This window comes from Natrix helvetica (assembly GCF_964273705.1).
Source record: "Natrix helvetica genome assembly, chromosome: 9".
In the NCBI taxonomy this organism is placed as follows: domain Eukaryota; kingdom Metazoa; phylum Chordata; class Lepidosauria; order Squamata; family Natricidae; genus Natrix; species Natrix helvetica.
This window is the reverse complement of record NC_138560.1, coordinates 11,924,487-11,940,703: the sequence shown is the minus strand read 5'-3', so window position 1 is coordinate 11,940,703 and position 16,217 is coordinate 11,924,487. Positions and strand designations below refer to the sequence as shown.

Genomic DNA, 16,217 nt, shown 5'->3' with positions numbered 1-16,217 from the left:
CCAACCATAGGCGGCGTAGTTCTAGGTTGTCCAGTCCCAAAATTTCAAGCCTGGTGGCATAAGGGATTCTATTGTGAGCAGAGGAGTGGAGTCCTCTTCTCGTGGAATACCTCTGGACTTGCTTGATTGTATTAATGTCCGTTATACAGTTTGGATTCCAGGCTGATGAGCTTTCTCATCTGCCTGGAACATGACTTTCTCGTAATCCTGACTATGGGAGAAGAGGGATATGAATGAACAGAAACTCATCTGTTTCTCTCAGACTTCAGAGTTGGGAGATTTATGAATATACATGGCCACCAAAGACTATTTTTGTAGGTGAATGTAGGTGAATAGAAGGAACACCCTAAATGCAATTTGTAGGATGGAGAAAGGTAAAACATGACACAATGCTAGCCATTACCAAATCACATAGTTGGTCCTGAAGGATACCATAATTGATGGTATCAAAAGCTGATGTGAGATCAAGGAGAACCAAGACACTGACCTCATCTCCATCCTGATTACTCCAGGGGATCATCAACAAGTGTTGTCAATTATGTCTCTGTACTATGTCCCAGCTTGAAACCTAGTTAGAAAAGATCCAGATAACCCAGTATCCCTAGACCTTCTGAAGTTGCAGCCCAACCAACTTTTTGGCAGTCTTTCTCAAACAAACAAGTCTTTGTCCAAGACTTTGGGTCCAGCACCGGCTTCTTAAGAAGGTGGTGTACTATTGTTTCCTTTAAGGCAGGCAGAACCATTCTCCATACGCCTGCAAACAAATAATGTTTATTAGTTTTGTGCACTGTAATCAACAAAGACTCCCAGAGGTATGTGTTAACAGCATTAAAATAACATAAGCATAAAACATAAACATAAAAAAACATAATAAAAACAGTATAACCTCCAGTGGTGCAAACTCACTGTTCTGCAAAGGTCTTCTGGAATAGTTTAGTTTTAAGCAGCTTCCTGAATGCCGAAATGCTGTTTATGGACCCAGCCCCTTAATCTCTGCAAATAGAAAACCACTAATCTCTCTTGAGAAGACTGCGCCATTCCATTTGGAGAAGGCAAGCTGGAAAATTGACTGATTATCCTAATGTCTTAAGATGATAGCCAGCTATATCAAAGGCCACTGGGAGACCACAAACCTTAAACAGATTCCAGAACAGATTCTATTAACCTTTTATGATATCATATAGAGCCGAAAGATTTTCATAAGCTTCCTGTTTGGTGTCCAATGCAATTCAGAGTGCTCCTATTTATTTGTTTTCCTTGATCTTATTTCATTTCTCTCTCTCTTTTCCATTATGGGATTTGAGAGAGTACATATAGAGATCTCAGGCGGCTTCCTAGCCCGGCCCGATGAAACAAAGCTGAAGTATCTTGAAAACAAAGGAAGTCTTGTTTGTGTAGTTTAAAAATGCTTATCAAGTTCAACATCCTGGTTCCCATAATTGGAAACTGATATCTGTGGGAAGCTCCAAAGCAGGTCATACAGGCTAACACTTTCCACTACTTTCCTCGATTAACATTGTTGGCTTTTTTTTTTACTTCCAAGAAGTCTTGTCTAATCCCTTTCCAAGCCATCCAAGTTGATTGCTATCACCACAGCTATGACAGCGAATTGCATTACTTGGCAGAGCTGTTCAACAAGATCACATGACTTCTGACAGTGTTGAGGGGTTGACATACAGTATAAGCCTCTAAATGAGGAATGGAAAACTGTTCGGATATTGCAAAACGACAACTCTTGGATGGCCCTGGAGATATGGGCTATAATGAGGAAGGTTGGGAGTTGTAGAAACATTTGGAACTCTTCTTCTGAGTGATACTGTATAAAGTCTGATCATCTGGAGAAGTTCATTTGTCCATATGAGCATGTCAATTTATTGAGTTATAACCCAGGCAGGCCAAAAGAGTTCGCAAAAGAGCCTCCACGTGTAATAATTTTACGTGGTAACCAGGTAGAGAAACTTGGCAATGATTCTGGAATCTGAATCTTGGTGCAGTCATGCATACAGTTGCATCAATATGATTTTATTGCAGTGTTTTATTGGTGCACTCCATTAAGGACTCTTGATAGGCCACCAGTAAAAATGAAATGGAGACCAGAAAACAATTTATGAGTCAGGAGCAAAACGTAAACAGAAAAGACTGAGGATCAACTGAAGGTATCGAAATAAGCTCACATTCAGGAAGACCATGTTCTCAAATGAAGTCCACCTATGCAGAAAAGTTCCTTTCCAGGTTGATCCAATAAATACAAGCACTTCATTGAAAAATTGTAGATTCTAGGGGTGGAGTTCATCATTTGGGACAAGTGAACACAGATCCAGCAACTGTCAACAGATGTTTATGTGGAAATGTGGTCAGGGGACAAAGCAATCCAACCAATGGAAGGATTTGAAAGCAATTACACATGAGCCAGAATTAATTTTAGAACTTCTTCTAATTAAACTGGAAGAGAGGCAGGAGGAGGCAACAGTAAAGGCGGGAAATCCTCTCAACCCTGCCAGATGTTCCTTTTTATTTTTCTCTTTTTATGTTCAAAACCCGTTTCTTTCTCTATCGCTAATTTAAGTGCTTTAAGAGATCAAGTGTGTTTTTTTCTCTTTAGTTGTTGTGTCCTTTATCATTTTGCTTTAACTAAAATTGCCTCAGTCTTGCTGTGTTTAATTATGGCTATATTTGCTCTCTAGGTGCTCACAGTACTACATCTTATTAATCACATAAGGAGCGATCGTATCGAGAAAGAATCCTGCATTGAGAGTATTCTATGGGGCTCTGATTTGTAAGAGATCCAGTTCCAGGGTTTAGAACAGTGATGGCTAATCTTTTCTGGACCGAGTGCCCAAAGCATGTGCCCGAACCCCCAAAATGCAATGCACGTGCGATCCCCGTACATGTGCCTTGCCCCTTCCCCATGTGCACCACCCCTGCATGTGCATATGCCTCCCCACGTGTTCATACACCCCCCGCAAATGTGTGTGCCCTCTGCAAGCACCCCATGCCCCCGCATGCATGGCAGAGACCCAAAGACCAGCTGGCCAGCGGGAGGCATGTGAGAACTGGGGCGACGGCTCACGTGCCCACAGAAAGGGCTACCTGCCAGTGGCATGCGTGCCATTGGTTCACCATCCTGGCTGTATAGGGTACCTTACAATGTGAGCTGCATATTTTGGACCAACAACTGAGGGAGAGGCTTTGACTAGGGCTTGGAAGAGAGTCATTCTGGTGCAGTGGTTAAGGCACCAGGCTAGGAACTGGGAGACTGTGAATTCCAGTCCCGCCTTTTGCATGAAAAAGCCAAGTTGGGTGACCTTGGGCCAGTCACTCTCTTTCAGCCCCAAGAAGAAGGCAACGGTAAACCATTTTTGCAATCTTGTAAAGGAAACTTCCAGGACATGTCCAGGCAGTTGCTAGGAATTAACACTAATGCACAAGGCACGCGCATACGTACGAAACGTCATAAGCCGAACAGCAAACAGATAAACCAAGCAGCATTTAGGATGGATTCAGATTTAATGAAGTTCTAAGCAAAGCAAGTCAAATTAAATGAAAAGCACGAAAACAAACCCCTCTTTTTTTTAAAAAAAAAAAAATGAAACACCCATAACTCATATCGACAGAACAAAATTTTGTGCACAACCTATTGCATATAGTTGTTTTTAAGGTATTTGTTTACGTAAAGGCCCTTTCCCCTGAACATTTTTTTAAAAATACAAATTTCCTCAGAGCATTGTTTTAAAAATGTAAATCTCTCCAAAATTTGATCTTCTTTCGAAATTGCTCCTTTTTGTTTTTGTTTTTGCTTTCAAAAGCATAATTCATTTTCAGGAGAAATACTCTTTTTGGAAGGGAGCCCATTTTTAGCTGGAGAAGGTTGGATGTTTGCAGAGTTTACTCAGTCCTGGCATCTGGACTATATGCTGGTGCATCTTTCAGTGGATTTCAGAAATTTGATCCCTGAGAAGTCCATGTTGGATTTAATTTATTTGCCTAATGGATGCTGCATCAGGCATGATGTCTTTTCTGTGCAGCCATTGGAAACCTGATCACTCTTATACATTTTTTGGACCAAACTACACTGGAGATATACTGGAGATATGCTGAGCTTTCTCAAGAAAGCTCAAGAAGCAATTTTGAACCATGGGGTATCTTCCAGAGATTCCTCTAAGAAAACAGATAAATATATGCTTATAGCATCTTAAGGGATGTGGTGGCTCAGTGGCTAAGACGCTGAGTTTGTTGATCAGAAAGGTCGGCAGTTTGGCGGTTCGAATCCCTAGCGCGGCATAACGGAGCGAGCTCCCGTTACTTGTCCCAGCTTCTGCCAACCTAGCAGTTCAAAAGCATATAAGAATGCAAGTAGAAAAATAGGGACCACATGTGGTGGGAAGGTAACAGCATTCCATGCACCTTCGGCGCTTAGTCATGCCGGCCATATGACCATGGAGACGTCTCCCACCAGCTCTGGCTCTTCGGCTTTGAAATGGAGATGAGCACCGCCCACTAGAGTTGGGACCAACTAGCACATATGTGCGATGGGAACCTTTACCTGTATACTGGAGATTATTATTATTCAGTTTCCAAATTTGCTTTTTATTCCAGTTTGAAACCATCCCATTGTTCTTGCTGACCAATTCACAAGAAAATTTGCTCCTGTGAGAGTGGGAGGTAGAATTGCAAATAAGCCTCTTTGAGATTGTTTAAATGGGAATAGTGTTTGCAGATCATTTTTAAATAAACCAAGTGAGGGGAGAGAAATGACAAAGCGTATCACATTATACTACCCGTATCTTGGTTGACTTTTATATTTCTTTTCTTAATTTTTTAAAAAAATTATTTTGGTTGCTCTTTTGCTTTGCCTGTTGTTGCCATGACTTTAAGATCCGAGTGTTTTATTAGAGTTATTTGAGTGTGCATGTGTGCATCCTCAAGGAGCATAGTATGAAATGCCTACATGAATAAATCAATTTTTAAAAAATAGGCCCCACAAAGATGAGATGTAAATCAGCAGGAAAAAGACTATAAATCCACTTTCTTAAGAGTTCAAGAGGCTCAAAGCACTTCAGAGCTCTGACGTTCTTAACACATTCAGGTATATAGTTTCTGCAAAGCAGTCTTCGGACATGGAAACTAAATCCAGCAGGACACAAGTTCTCTTAACAACAAAAGTTAAAATAGAGAGGGTAATTTTACTGAAATGTATCCCCACTTAGAGTTCCGTCACAACTTTAGACCCTACCCAGACAACCAAAATGCTTTAAAAAGAACAGCAGCAAGAAAAACAACTCCCATAAAAGTGATAGATTTTTATCATTAGAGAAGCAGGGGAGGAAAAAGGCAAAATGATTAGATCGATTGGAAAGAGTACGTTTCTAAAGATCCACAGAGGAAAAACGATGTCTGCATTTTGCTTAGGTCTTGGTTTTATTTCTTCATCTAAAGTTATATTTGTGTGTGAGTATGTGTGCGTGCGTGTGTGATGATGATGAAAAAAATATATCCAAAAATCTAACAAGGCAGAAACACCTGGAGAGGCACAAGGGGAAGGAGCTTGTCATGGCTTTAAAACCTAATTTTTGCAGCACCATCAACTTTTGCTGTCTGTTCCTACAGCGCTTGAAATTGCTGTTCCGTGTGCATTTGCTTCACCTACTTATGAATAGGTTGATAAGTTTATTTTAGAGATATGTAAAATATCTCGTATCTCTATGAAGATGGTATGGTATAATATTGTTCAGGGCTATTTCCTATGCATGGACGCAAGAGGCACAGATGACCCAGTACTTAAAATTGCTTCCAAAGCCATTACTTGCGAGTCTTTAGAGTTACCGGTATGGTGTTGTGTTGTGTCATTTCTCTCTCTCCAGTCATATCAAAAGTTATTTCTGTACAACATTCGGTGAAAGAGATGCACAAATGGTTGTAGATGTTCCAAAATTATTGAATAGCAATGTTTAAGGGCATTTTATCTTATCTTGGGTCCATTAGCTTTGCTGTGCCCGAGTTCATTAAACATAATCCGGTTTAACAACTAGGGAGCTGACCTTAAGTTTATTTAATCTGAGGAAGCTTTCTTATTGGATTCTTCTGGTGTTTAGGGAACTGATCTTTACATACAGTGGTTTGTTCTCCTAATACTCATAACTTGATCATTTACTCTTCACCAGGTCAATTATGAACCTAGCAGGTGCGTCCATATGATATGCTAAGCTTCTGTGGTGTGCAAAATAATTCAGGGTGGGACTTTCCAATATCAAAATGGGTCATTCGGTGTTTTTGGAAACGGACCGTTCTCCAAGCACAGATGCTCTGAGTGTTAGGAACTACTGGTTCCTAAAAGGATCACTTCTTGAAATGTCTTGTTCTGAGATTGGGATGGCTTGTTTTGTTTTCAGAACATTGCAAAACGAATCATTTTTCTTAATTCTGGTTCAACTTGGTCTGTTGGTTAGTGGATGATTTTGTAGATCATTGGGTATGAATTTAGCCTTTGAGGTTGTTTATTCTGCAATTTAGAAAATGAAGTAATTCAGTGAATAGGATAAATTGTTGTTGTTAGTTGCAAAGTGGTGTCCAACCCATCGCGACCCTATGGACAACGTTCCTCCAGGCCTTCCTGTTCTCTACCATCCTTATATCATACAGGATAAGTATGTTGTTGTAATTAATGCAGCCACTGAGTGTAAAAGCTGCCTCTTCTAAACCATGTACAGGTGGTCCTTGACACCCTTGGGGCCAGAATTTCCATCGCTAAGCGAAACAATTATTAAGTGAGTCACACCCAAATTGCAAATTGCTTTGAACAATTGCTAAACCAGGGGTGTCAAACTCAAGGCCCGATAGCTGGATCCGGCCCACAGGGTGTTTAGATCTGGCCCATGGTGCTCCCTGGAAACAGTGAAGGATTGGTGCCTCTGCCAACAAAAACAGCCCTCCCGAGCTCTGTATTCACTGGCAGAGGGTTGCAGGAGGCCGTTGCAGCCAAAAACTGAGCTCGGCAGCCCATTTTCACTGGCAGGGTGCTCAGGCCACCACTGGCACACCCGACACAAGTGATGTCAAACTGGCCACACCGCTTAGGCACACACGCATGAGGTCAAACACAACCCTGATGCAGCCTTCAATGAAATCGAGTTTGATACCCCTGTGCTAAACAAACAGTTGTAAGTCAAAGACTACCTACACTATATTTCCAAAAGTATTTGCTCACCTGCCTTTACTTGCATATGAACTTACTGTAAGTGACATCCCATTCCTAATCCATAGGGTTCAATGTGATGTCGGTCCACCCTTGGCAGCTATAACAGTTTCAAGTCTTCTGGGAAGGCTGTCCACAAGGTTTAGGAGTGTGTTTATGGGAATTTTTGACCATTCTTCCAGAAGCGCATTTGTGAGGTTACACACTGATGTTGGATGAGTTTACGTGGCCTACCACTTCGTGGCTGAGTTGCTGTCGTTCCCAAATACTTCCACATTTTTATAATACAGCTGATAGTTGACTGTGGAATATTTAGGAGTGAGGAAATTTCACGACTGGATTTGTTGCACAGGTGGCATCCTACCACAGTTCCACGCTGGAATTCACTGAGCTCCTGAGAGTGACCCCTTCTTTCACAAATGTTTGTAAAAACAGTCTGCATGCCTAGGTACTTGGTTTTATACACCTGTGGCCATGGAAGTGATTGGAACACCTGATTCTGATTATTTGGATGGGTGAGCGAATACTTTGGGCAATATAGTGTATAAAGCTGAGCATCCAGAAAGAATACAGTTCCTACTAGCATGTTTTTCCCCCCACTCTAAATTAGTTACTGAAGTTTGCTGTTTTTCATTCTGTCTCCAACTCTTCTGCAGAACCCATGAGGGTTCCTTTGATGACAGGTAACACGTGTTGCTTCTATATATGAAAGAGTCTCTCTTGGGCATGTTGTAAGGCCCTCTTTCCAATCTGTTGAGAGGAAGGTTGGTTCACGCTTTTCCATCATGCTCTGAATTCCCATAGGGCCATCCCTTGAGGAAAGATCTTGTGATAAGGATGGGTGCAACCAATGCCAAACAAGGATAAAAAAAATTATTTTGGGGCATTTATAGTTCTCTGGCACTCCTCCCTCCCTCCTTACATACAATGTGCCAAGGAAGGGATATATTGTTTTTGCCGGAAACCTAAATTGCTTGTTTGCTTGCAAAGACCTTTAAAATTAATTTGGGAGCTGGATGAACATAAAACCCCGGAGTCATAGGATGTTCACCTCTGTTTTAGAACAGGATGCTTTTAAAAACCCGTGGGAGATTTCTTCCTTCTTAAGGAGCCTCCTTCCTGCAGGATATTCTGCTCTGGTGTCAGAGTTCCACCTCTGTTCTTCAGCAGTGGTCTTGCCGTATAAGATTAATGACTGTTCCTCTGTCGTTGTCAGGTCCTCTGGTTTCTGTTGTTTTATTTATTATGATTGGAGATCAGATCATACAGGGAAATAATTTTTTTAAAAAAAATAAGATTAAAGCATTCAAAGAGAAGAAGAACATCACGCATAAATAAACATTGGCATGGGATTTGTTCTAATAGATTCTGACACAATGCAATTGTGGTACATAACAATTCTGGGACTTTCCTTGTCTTCTCAGGATATTGGTACAATAGCATGACTCATGTAAAGCTCTGTGTTCTGTTGGATAATAGGGAGTTATCATGTCACTGTTGGAGAGGGGGAACAACAAATTAATTGTTCTAACTGTCCTTAGGTTCTAGAAGAAATTCCCGACACTTAGAACAATTCATCAGTGGAACAACTTGCCTCCAGAAGTTGCCAGTGCTCCAACACAAGAAATGTTTAAGAAGAGATTGGAGAGCCATTTGTCTGAAACGCTATAGGGGCTCCTGCTTAAGCAGGGGGTTGGACTAAAGGATCTCCAAGGTCCCTCCCAGTTCTGTTATTTTGTTGGTCTCTTATTCTGTTAAGAAGTGCAAAGGGCTAAAGAATTTCACATGGTCAGCCTTTCTGGTTCAAGGACTCAATTACAACTGTTTTCCCAAAGAATCATAGCTGTGGTTGGGGACCATGCTTTATGGCAAGCAGTTATTACACATGATTGATTGATTGATTGGAAGGGTATACAGGTAATCCTTGTAATCTTATAACAACAACTGAACCCATTTCCATTGCTAAGTGAGACAATTGTTAAGTGAGTTTTGCCTGATTTTATTACCTTTCTTGCCACATTTGTTATGTGAATCACTGCCGTTATTAATAATACTGTTGTAAAATGAATCTGGTTTTCCCACTGACTTTGTTTAGCAGAAGGCTGCAAAAGGTGAACTGTCATAAATTATGAGCCAGCTGCCAAGTGTCTGAATTTTGATCATGTGGCCGTGAGGATAATTCATCTTGCGTAAGTGTGAACAATGGCCATGTCACTTTTTTCAGTGCCATTGTAACTTCAAACGGTCACTAAATGAATTGTTGTGAGTTGAGGACTACCTGTAAATAGATTCAAACCATTCTCTCCTATTTATTATATCTTCCTCCAGCTGATCTAAATCTAATGTTCTGCTACCCCAGAAGTTGTAAGGTCTTTTCATTCTCAGCATTCTTCTCCACCGGAGGTTGACAAAGTATTGTCCTTTCCCAGTGTCCCGATAGTTACTGATTTTGCTTTTTTTCGTTCTTTCTCCATCTCTTTCTGCAGAACCCATGAGGGCCCCCAAAGGCCTTGCCTTTGCAGAGATCCAATCCAGGCAGCTGATCCTTCAGTGGGAGCCTCTGGGTTACAACCTGACACGCTGTCACACATATACTGTCACACTCTGCTATCGCTATGCTGTAGGCACTGGCCATAACCAGACCTTTCGTGAGTGTGTGAAGATGGAGCATGGTACCAACCATTACACCATCAAGAACCTTCTGCCTTATAAAAATGTTCACGTCAAGCTCATCCTGTCCAATCCTGAAGGCCGGAAAGAAGGCAAAGAGATGATATTTCAGACTGATGAAGATGGTGAGTTTTGCATCTCAGTCAGCATCTCACATTTACAGGTATCTGAACATCCACGAAGAACATCTTTTGAGCATTCTCATCAAATTATTTGAGCAATTGGTGGAGAAAAATGAAATTCATTCTCTCCCTCTCCTCCCCCCTCTCCTTCCCTTCCTCTCATCTGTCTCTTTCTCTGTTTCTCTCTCTCTCTCTCTGTTTCTCTCTCTCTCTGTGTTTCTCTTTCTCTCTGTCTTTCTCTCCATCTTTCTCTCTCTCTCTCTGTCTCTCTCTGTGTATATGCATGTGTATATGTATACATACATTTTACTTACATGAGCAAAATATTTGCACATTTCTTCAGTGAGGAGAGGGGAAGAACTGAAATGTGTGATTTTAGGTGATATCTGTGAATGTAGGCATCTGACTGCTCATTTGGAGCAAACAAAGATCCAGTTAACCTGTCATTGAACAGAAAGATTTGAGAGGTCTGAGGTTCCATCACAGTACATTCAACTATAATAGTAATGCTAAATTAGAGAGATGGTAAAACAGGTGCCACAAGATCTGCTCATTTCTGGGAGAAAACTATACCTGCTAAATTAAACTCGAATGAATGTGTGAGACTTTTGTCTAGCTTGTTTCAGTTTGGAAGATATCCAAAGTTGCATGTTTCTTCATTAACAGAGGAAAAAAACATGAATGGTGGAGAAAATAGAAACGAGGATTTTTTTCCCCCTTCCCTCACATCTGTCCTTTGCCTCACCACCTTATATTTCTTTGACAATCTAGGTTTTTTTTTTAATGGAGAGATGATGGTTTCATTCTGCTTTTAGTTATAACGAACGTTGTCGATGAAGCAAAATATAAATATTTGAGATGGAGGACCGGGAAGGAAGGAAATTAAACGGGACTTCAGAACAATACAATAGGCCTTTGGGAATTTAAACACTGAGGAGTAGTCGTATGGTCCTTTTCAACAACCAGAGGATTTTGCCTGGATATCTTATCAGCATTTAGGGTTTAAAACAACCGTTCTTCTGAATTTCATGCTTTTACATTGAATGAGCCTGTTCACTCCTCATTGTAGATGAGGAGTGGCAGAAACAAGAGAAGCATACCGTGATAGAGGATAGCATTTCATTGCTGTTACCATGGTTACCACTAGGTCTTATTTAGACATGCATGAAACCGGCTGATTATTGTTCTTTTCTCCTCTCGGTTCTGTTTCTTTGATTGATCTCATGGTGAGCACCCAAAGACAAGAGACAGTTTGAAATGTAAGCATCAATTGTGAGGCAGTGTGGAAGGAGGAACAAGATAGGAGCGGTGGAGACAGACTGGAGGAAATGGCAGCTACTTAATTCTCCTTTGGTTACTTGAGTTGAAGGATCTGAACCTGACAAAACCGTTGCCCTCAGATAGGAATGGATGTGAAAAGGGGATTGTGATAAAGTGTAGCAAACTAGCACAGGAACAGAACAAGGTGGAAAAGACATGTCAAACCATTTCATGCTGGAAGATGGGGGAAGTCAACAATTTTGAATGTTTCCTTCCCTCATCATGAGGGGAAAAATATTCCCTCAGCATTCCTCAGTCTTCCTTCCTTCTGCAAGTAGAAGCCTAACGCTGTAAGGAATAAATTAGATAATGAACGTAATGTCAGGGTTCCAAGTAACACCCCCAACGAAAGAAGACTCCAAGGTTTGAGTTTCCTCAAAGTTCCAGATGTCATATTGGCACATCTGGGAAAACCCGAATCTGAAAGTTTCCAGGTTTTCCCCACCTAAAAGAAATTTCAAGTCCCTACCCGGCACCCACATGTCCATCACATGTTCCAATCAGGCACCATCCAAAACTGGAGATGCCTCCCAGTCAAACCATCGCAGCTGCAGGGCGAGGTGTCCTTGACTCTCTGAGAAAGGAATGTTATTTAGACTATATATCTCCCATACTCCACATAATCCCCACTCCCATTTTCCCACAGCAGAAAATGTGGAGGCCTGAAGTCCCAATGTAAAAGATGGCTTCCAGGCCTTACACAGGGCAAACAATATTAAGAAATTCTATTTTCTCTGAAGCGGATGTCTTCAGCCAAGAATTCTTCTGTAGAGATTCCTCCCACAAATGAAAAGTCAGCAAGAACGGGCAATTTATTGATTTGTTTATTTATTTATTAAATTTATATGCTGCTCGTCTCATTTTCAAGTGATCCTGGGTGGATTTCAACACTTAAAACCAGGATGTAAACACATTAAAACCGTTTAAGATGTATAAGAACAAAATCCTTCCTTGGCTTTTCTATTTTGGGAGAGTCCAGATATTTCTCCTCAGAGAATACTGTTTATTTTTTATCCTTTGGCAACACAGACTGAAGATTTAATAACAATAGCAATTATTCTAATTATGTTATCATCAGCGACTGACTTTTATTCACTGGCTTCATACCAATTAATTAAGCTCAACACATCTCTCCATGGTAAATACTAATGATGACCAAAAGCCTTAATGTCAGTCTCTCTCTCTTAGGTCTGTTCTGTAGTCAGATTATTTATTACTTCTGGCCTGAATAAGCATTGTATCCTGTTGCAAAGGATATTTATATTAACAGATGGGGCATGGCCCTTGATTAGCATTCCTCTGGTGGTACTTTCAAAGCAGCTACATTGATGATCCCATGTATACCGATAGTCCTCAATTTATGACCACACACTCGAGCGCAAAATTTCCATTGCTAAGTTAGGCGATTGCTAAGTGAGTTTTGCCCTATTTTATGATCCTTTTTGCCATAGTTATTAAGCAAACCACTAGTGAATCATGCAGTTGTTAAGTGAATCTGACATCCCTCAAGGACTTTGCTTGTCAGAAGCGGACTGGGAAGGTTACAAATGGGGACCACATGACTCCAGGACATTGCAACTGTCATAAGTCCATGCCAGCATCCACATTTTGATCACATGACCATGGGGATTCAGGTAAATATGAAAGCCATAAAAAAGGCTGAACACCAAATAATGGAGGACTTTGAACTATGGTGATGGAGAAGACTCTTGCGAGTCTCTTGGACTGCAAGGTGATCAAACCAGTCAGTCCTAGAGGAGATCAACCCTGACTGCTCTTTTCTGAAGAAGAAACTCAAATACTTTGGCCACCAAATGAGAAGAGCCTAATGCTAGGAAAGATTGAGGGCAAAAGAAGAAGGGGACATCCAAGAATGAGGTGACTTGATGGAGTCACAGTGGGTTTGAGCTTAAATGGACTCCAGAGAATGGTAGAGGACAGGAAGGCCTGGAGGAACATTGTCCATGGAGTCACAATGGGTCGGACACGACTTTGCAACTAACAACAACATGAAAGCCAGTCATAAGTAATTTTTTTTCAGTGCCATTGTAACTTTAAATGGCTACTAAATGGATGGCTGTAAGTCAACCATTCAATAGTTGTTTGGTTGTTTCTGTTGAGGGTCAGCAACAGATCTCATCCAGGAAATCATTCTTTAGAGAGCAAAAGACATGGACTTAATGAATGCCATGTCATTCCGGAAAAGCTTCAATGATGATTACCCATGAAATAAGGCTCTAACATTGTTTGGTGTCTCAGTATTTTGATGCCACCAAGTAGTTGAAGTCCCAACTAGAATCATTCTTTCAAAGAGTAGGCTGGTTGATTTCTGGTCATTTTTACATTGCACACCTTCAGAAATAATTTCCATCCGGTTTCTGAATCACTCTGTGCACTAAAGGGAAAAAAATGTGTGAGAATTAGCATTTAAATTGAAAGCATTTAATCTAAAATATGTATTTTTATGCATTGCATTGTGAGTTTACTTTTTTCCCTCCCTCAACTGACCTTGTCTTGGTTGCTTAGAAAGCTGAATTGGAAAGTGGAAGGATTAAATCTCAGAGGTTCTATCTCTGTATCTCTGTATTATGCCCCTCTTCACCCATATTATATATGGAGATGCTGTAGTATGATGTTGGAGAACCCTGTTCTCCACTATCGTCACTGTTTAATCTAAATCTCTGTTTCTCTTCTGCTTAGCACAGTGAGAAGCATCTGTTGCTACCATTGAATATTTAAGCATCATTATTTGGAAGAAGGTCCTGTTTATCTGGGGAAAGGATGTTACTGCAACATTGTTCATAGACTTTAGGGCGGTGGTTGAGCACAGACCTTCTGTGTTTCTCCCATCATTTGCAATTAACTCCACTTTAAAAGTTCAGAGTAAATGCCAATATTAATCACAGGACAATTGTTTAGGTTTTCATTCAGAGCCTTATCATAAGACTTTACAATTCCAGGTTACATTGTAATTAATCTCCACATTTCTGTTTCAGCTTTAAGTATTAGCAATTAACCTGGAAGAGCTTGTTACTGCTAAAGACTCAATTGGAGAGAGGATATTAGTGGGCTTAATTTTAATAATGCCACATTTCTCTGGAACCACTTGGTGTATAGTTCATAACACTCATGTGCACAGAGCATGAGCAGGCTCAGTCATTGGCAGTGGGCATGGTCAAATGCCACTGCAGTTGGAAATGACACACAGAGGCTGGGAACTGTGTTGTGCTGCAGTCACTGTGAGTGAAGCATCTCTGCCATGAATAGGTCACTGTAGTCTATCTTTTTTGAGAGGCACCAGGCTTTGAACAATAAACAAAAATATACTGTGTTGCCGACCCATTTGGTGAGCTACTGGGACTGTAGGGTAGGTCAATATCTGGGCAATAGTAGGATCTCAGTGGTTAGAATGCAGTACTGCAGGCTACTTCTGCTGCCTGCAGGCTGCCTGCAATTTGGCAGATCAAATCTCACTAGGCTCAAGGTTGACTCAACCTTCCATCCTTCCGAGATGGGTTAAGTGAGGACTTAAATTGTTGGGGGCAAGAGGCTGACTCTGTAAACCACTTAGAGAGGGCTGTAAAGCACTGTAAAGCAGTATATAAATCTAAGTGCTATAGCTATTGCTGCCACTCAAGCAGTCTGTAGCCATCAGCTTCCTCTCATCCAGAAGCATTAAAAAGATTTCCAGATCAGTTTCATCTCTTGCTTGTGCTATGAACAAACCTATTATGACCTGTTCAAACAAACAAACAAGCTTGTTATACTTGTATTAGCCAATAGAAGGTTTAACTGATAGTGTTCCTCAGCTGAAATGGAACTAATTTGGTAGCTATCTGATTATTCTAATGTCAAGAGATGCATGAATTAACTGTCCACAAGAGGAAAGATACCACACAGACCTGGTTTCAGCAATTTTGCTGCTTGAGGCAAAAGATTAGGTTGCATATCCAGCTGCTGGGAAACACCCAGCTAAGCAGGGAGGAGGAGGACTCAAGCAGGGAATTAGCCTCGAATCACTGCACAGTTGCAAGAGATCCAGGACTGACCTCTCCCTAAGTGTCTCGCAGGTGGTACGCAGAGCCTTCTCTGCGGGCACGCAAGCCGTCGCTCCAGCTCAACTCCACTGCACATGCCCGCGTGCCTCCCACCAGCCACCTGATTTTTGGGTCTCTGCCACACATGCATGGGGGGTGCATGCAGGAGATGCACCCGCATGTAGGGGGTGGCAGGTCGGTCGAACGTACATGCACGGGGGCGTAGAGTGTGTGTGCGGTGCTCCCTCCATGGCCTGTTTCTGCTCCCAGGATGCTGCAGGGAGCCTGCTAGGCCCAAAATAGGGTGTGGGGGTGTGGGTTCACATGTGCATGCGCGGGAGGAGGGCGCTTTCGGCAAGTAACCACAAAAAGGTTAGCCATTACAGCTATCATGAATCAACAAGAATTCTTAGCCAGCATCCTTCATTGTCCTTGAAGGCCACAATCTAGTTTCCAAGTCTTGAGTCTGGCTATGCAGTTCCCTCTCTTCTGGAACACCTGGGCTGCCATCCCTTAGTTATTTTCCAAACTTTAGGAAGCAGCTACCTAACTTTACCTTAATATTAGGACTGGCCTTGAAAATATTCTTTGAAATCCAGAGCTTGAATTAACCAGCTTTTGCTTTGTCCATCTCTACATTCCTAATCTATTCTCCCCCCCCAACTATTAATTTTGCCTGCTGTTTATAACCATGGCATAATTGTTCCAGCTGTTTCTATCTTGTTCCCTTTTACAGTAGCTCCAGCTGTGCTTTCGCTCTACTGTAAGGCCTCCAGCTGTTTTTCTTATTAACAAGACTTCCTTCTTAGCCTTTGAGTTGAATATGATGTCTAATCTACTGTGCTGTCTATGTTTCTCCAGGGATCAATACATCTT

At 41.4% G+C, this 16,217-nt stretch overlaps 1 protein-coding gene across 4 annotated transcripts in view; it reads left to right on the top strand.

The window, feature by feature from the left end:
* The window catches only part of PTPRU (protein tyrosine phosphatase receptor type U), a 274,199-nt gene that overhangs the window by 110,282 nt on the left and 147,700 nt on the right, over positions 1-16,217 (top strand). For all 4 annotated transcript variants that reach the window (XM_081962455.1, XM_081962453.1, XM_081962454.1 and 1 more), the window contains exon 8: positions 9,679-9,987. In XM_081962455.1, coding sequence (XP_081818581.1) covers positions 9,679-9,987 — 309 coding nt within the window. The remainder of the gene's footprint in view (positions 1-9,678; positions 9,988-16,217) is intronic.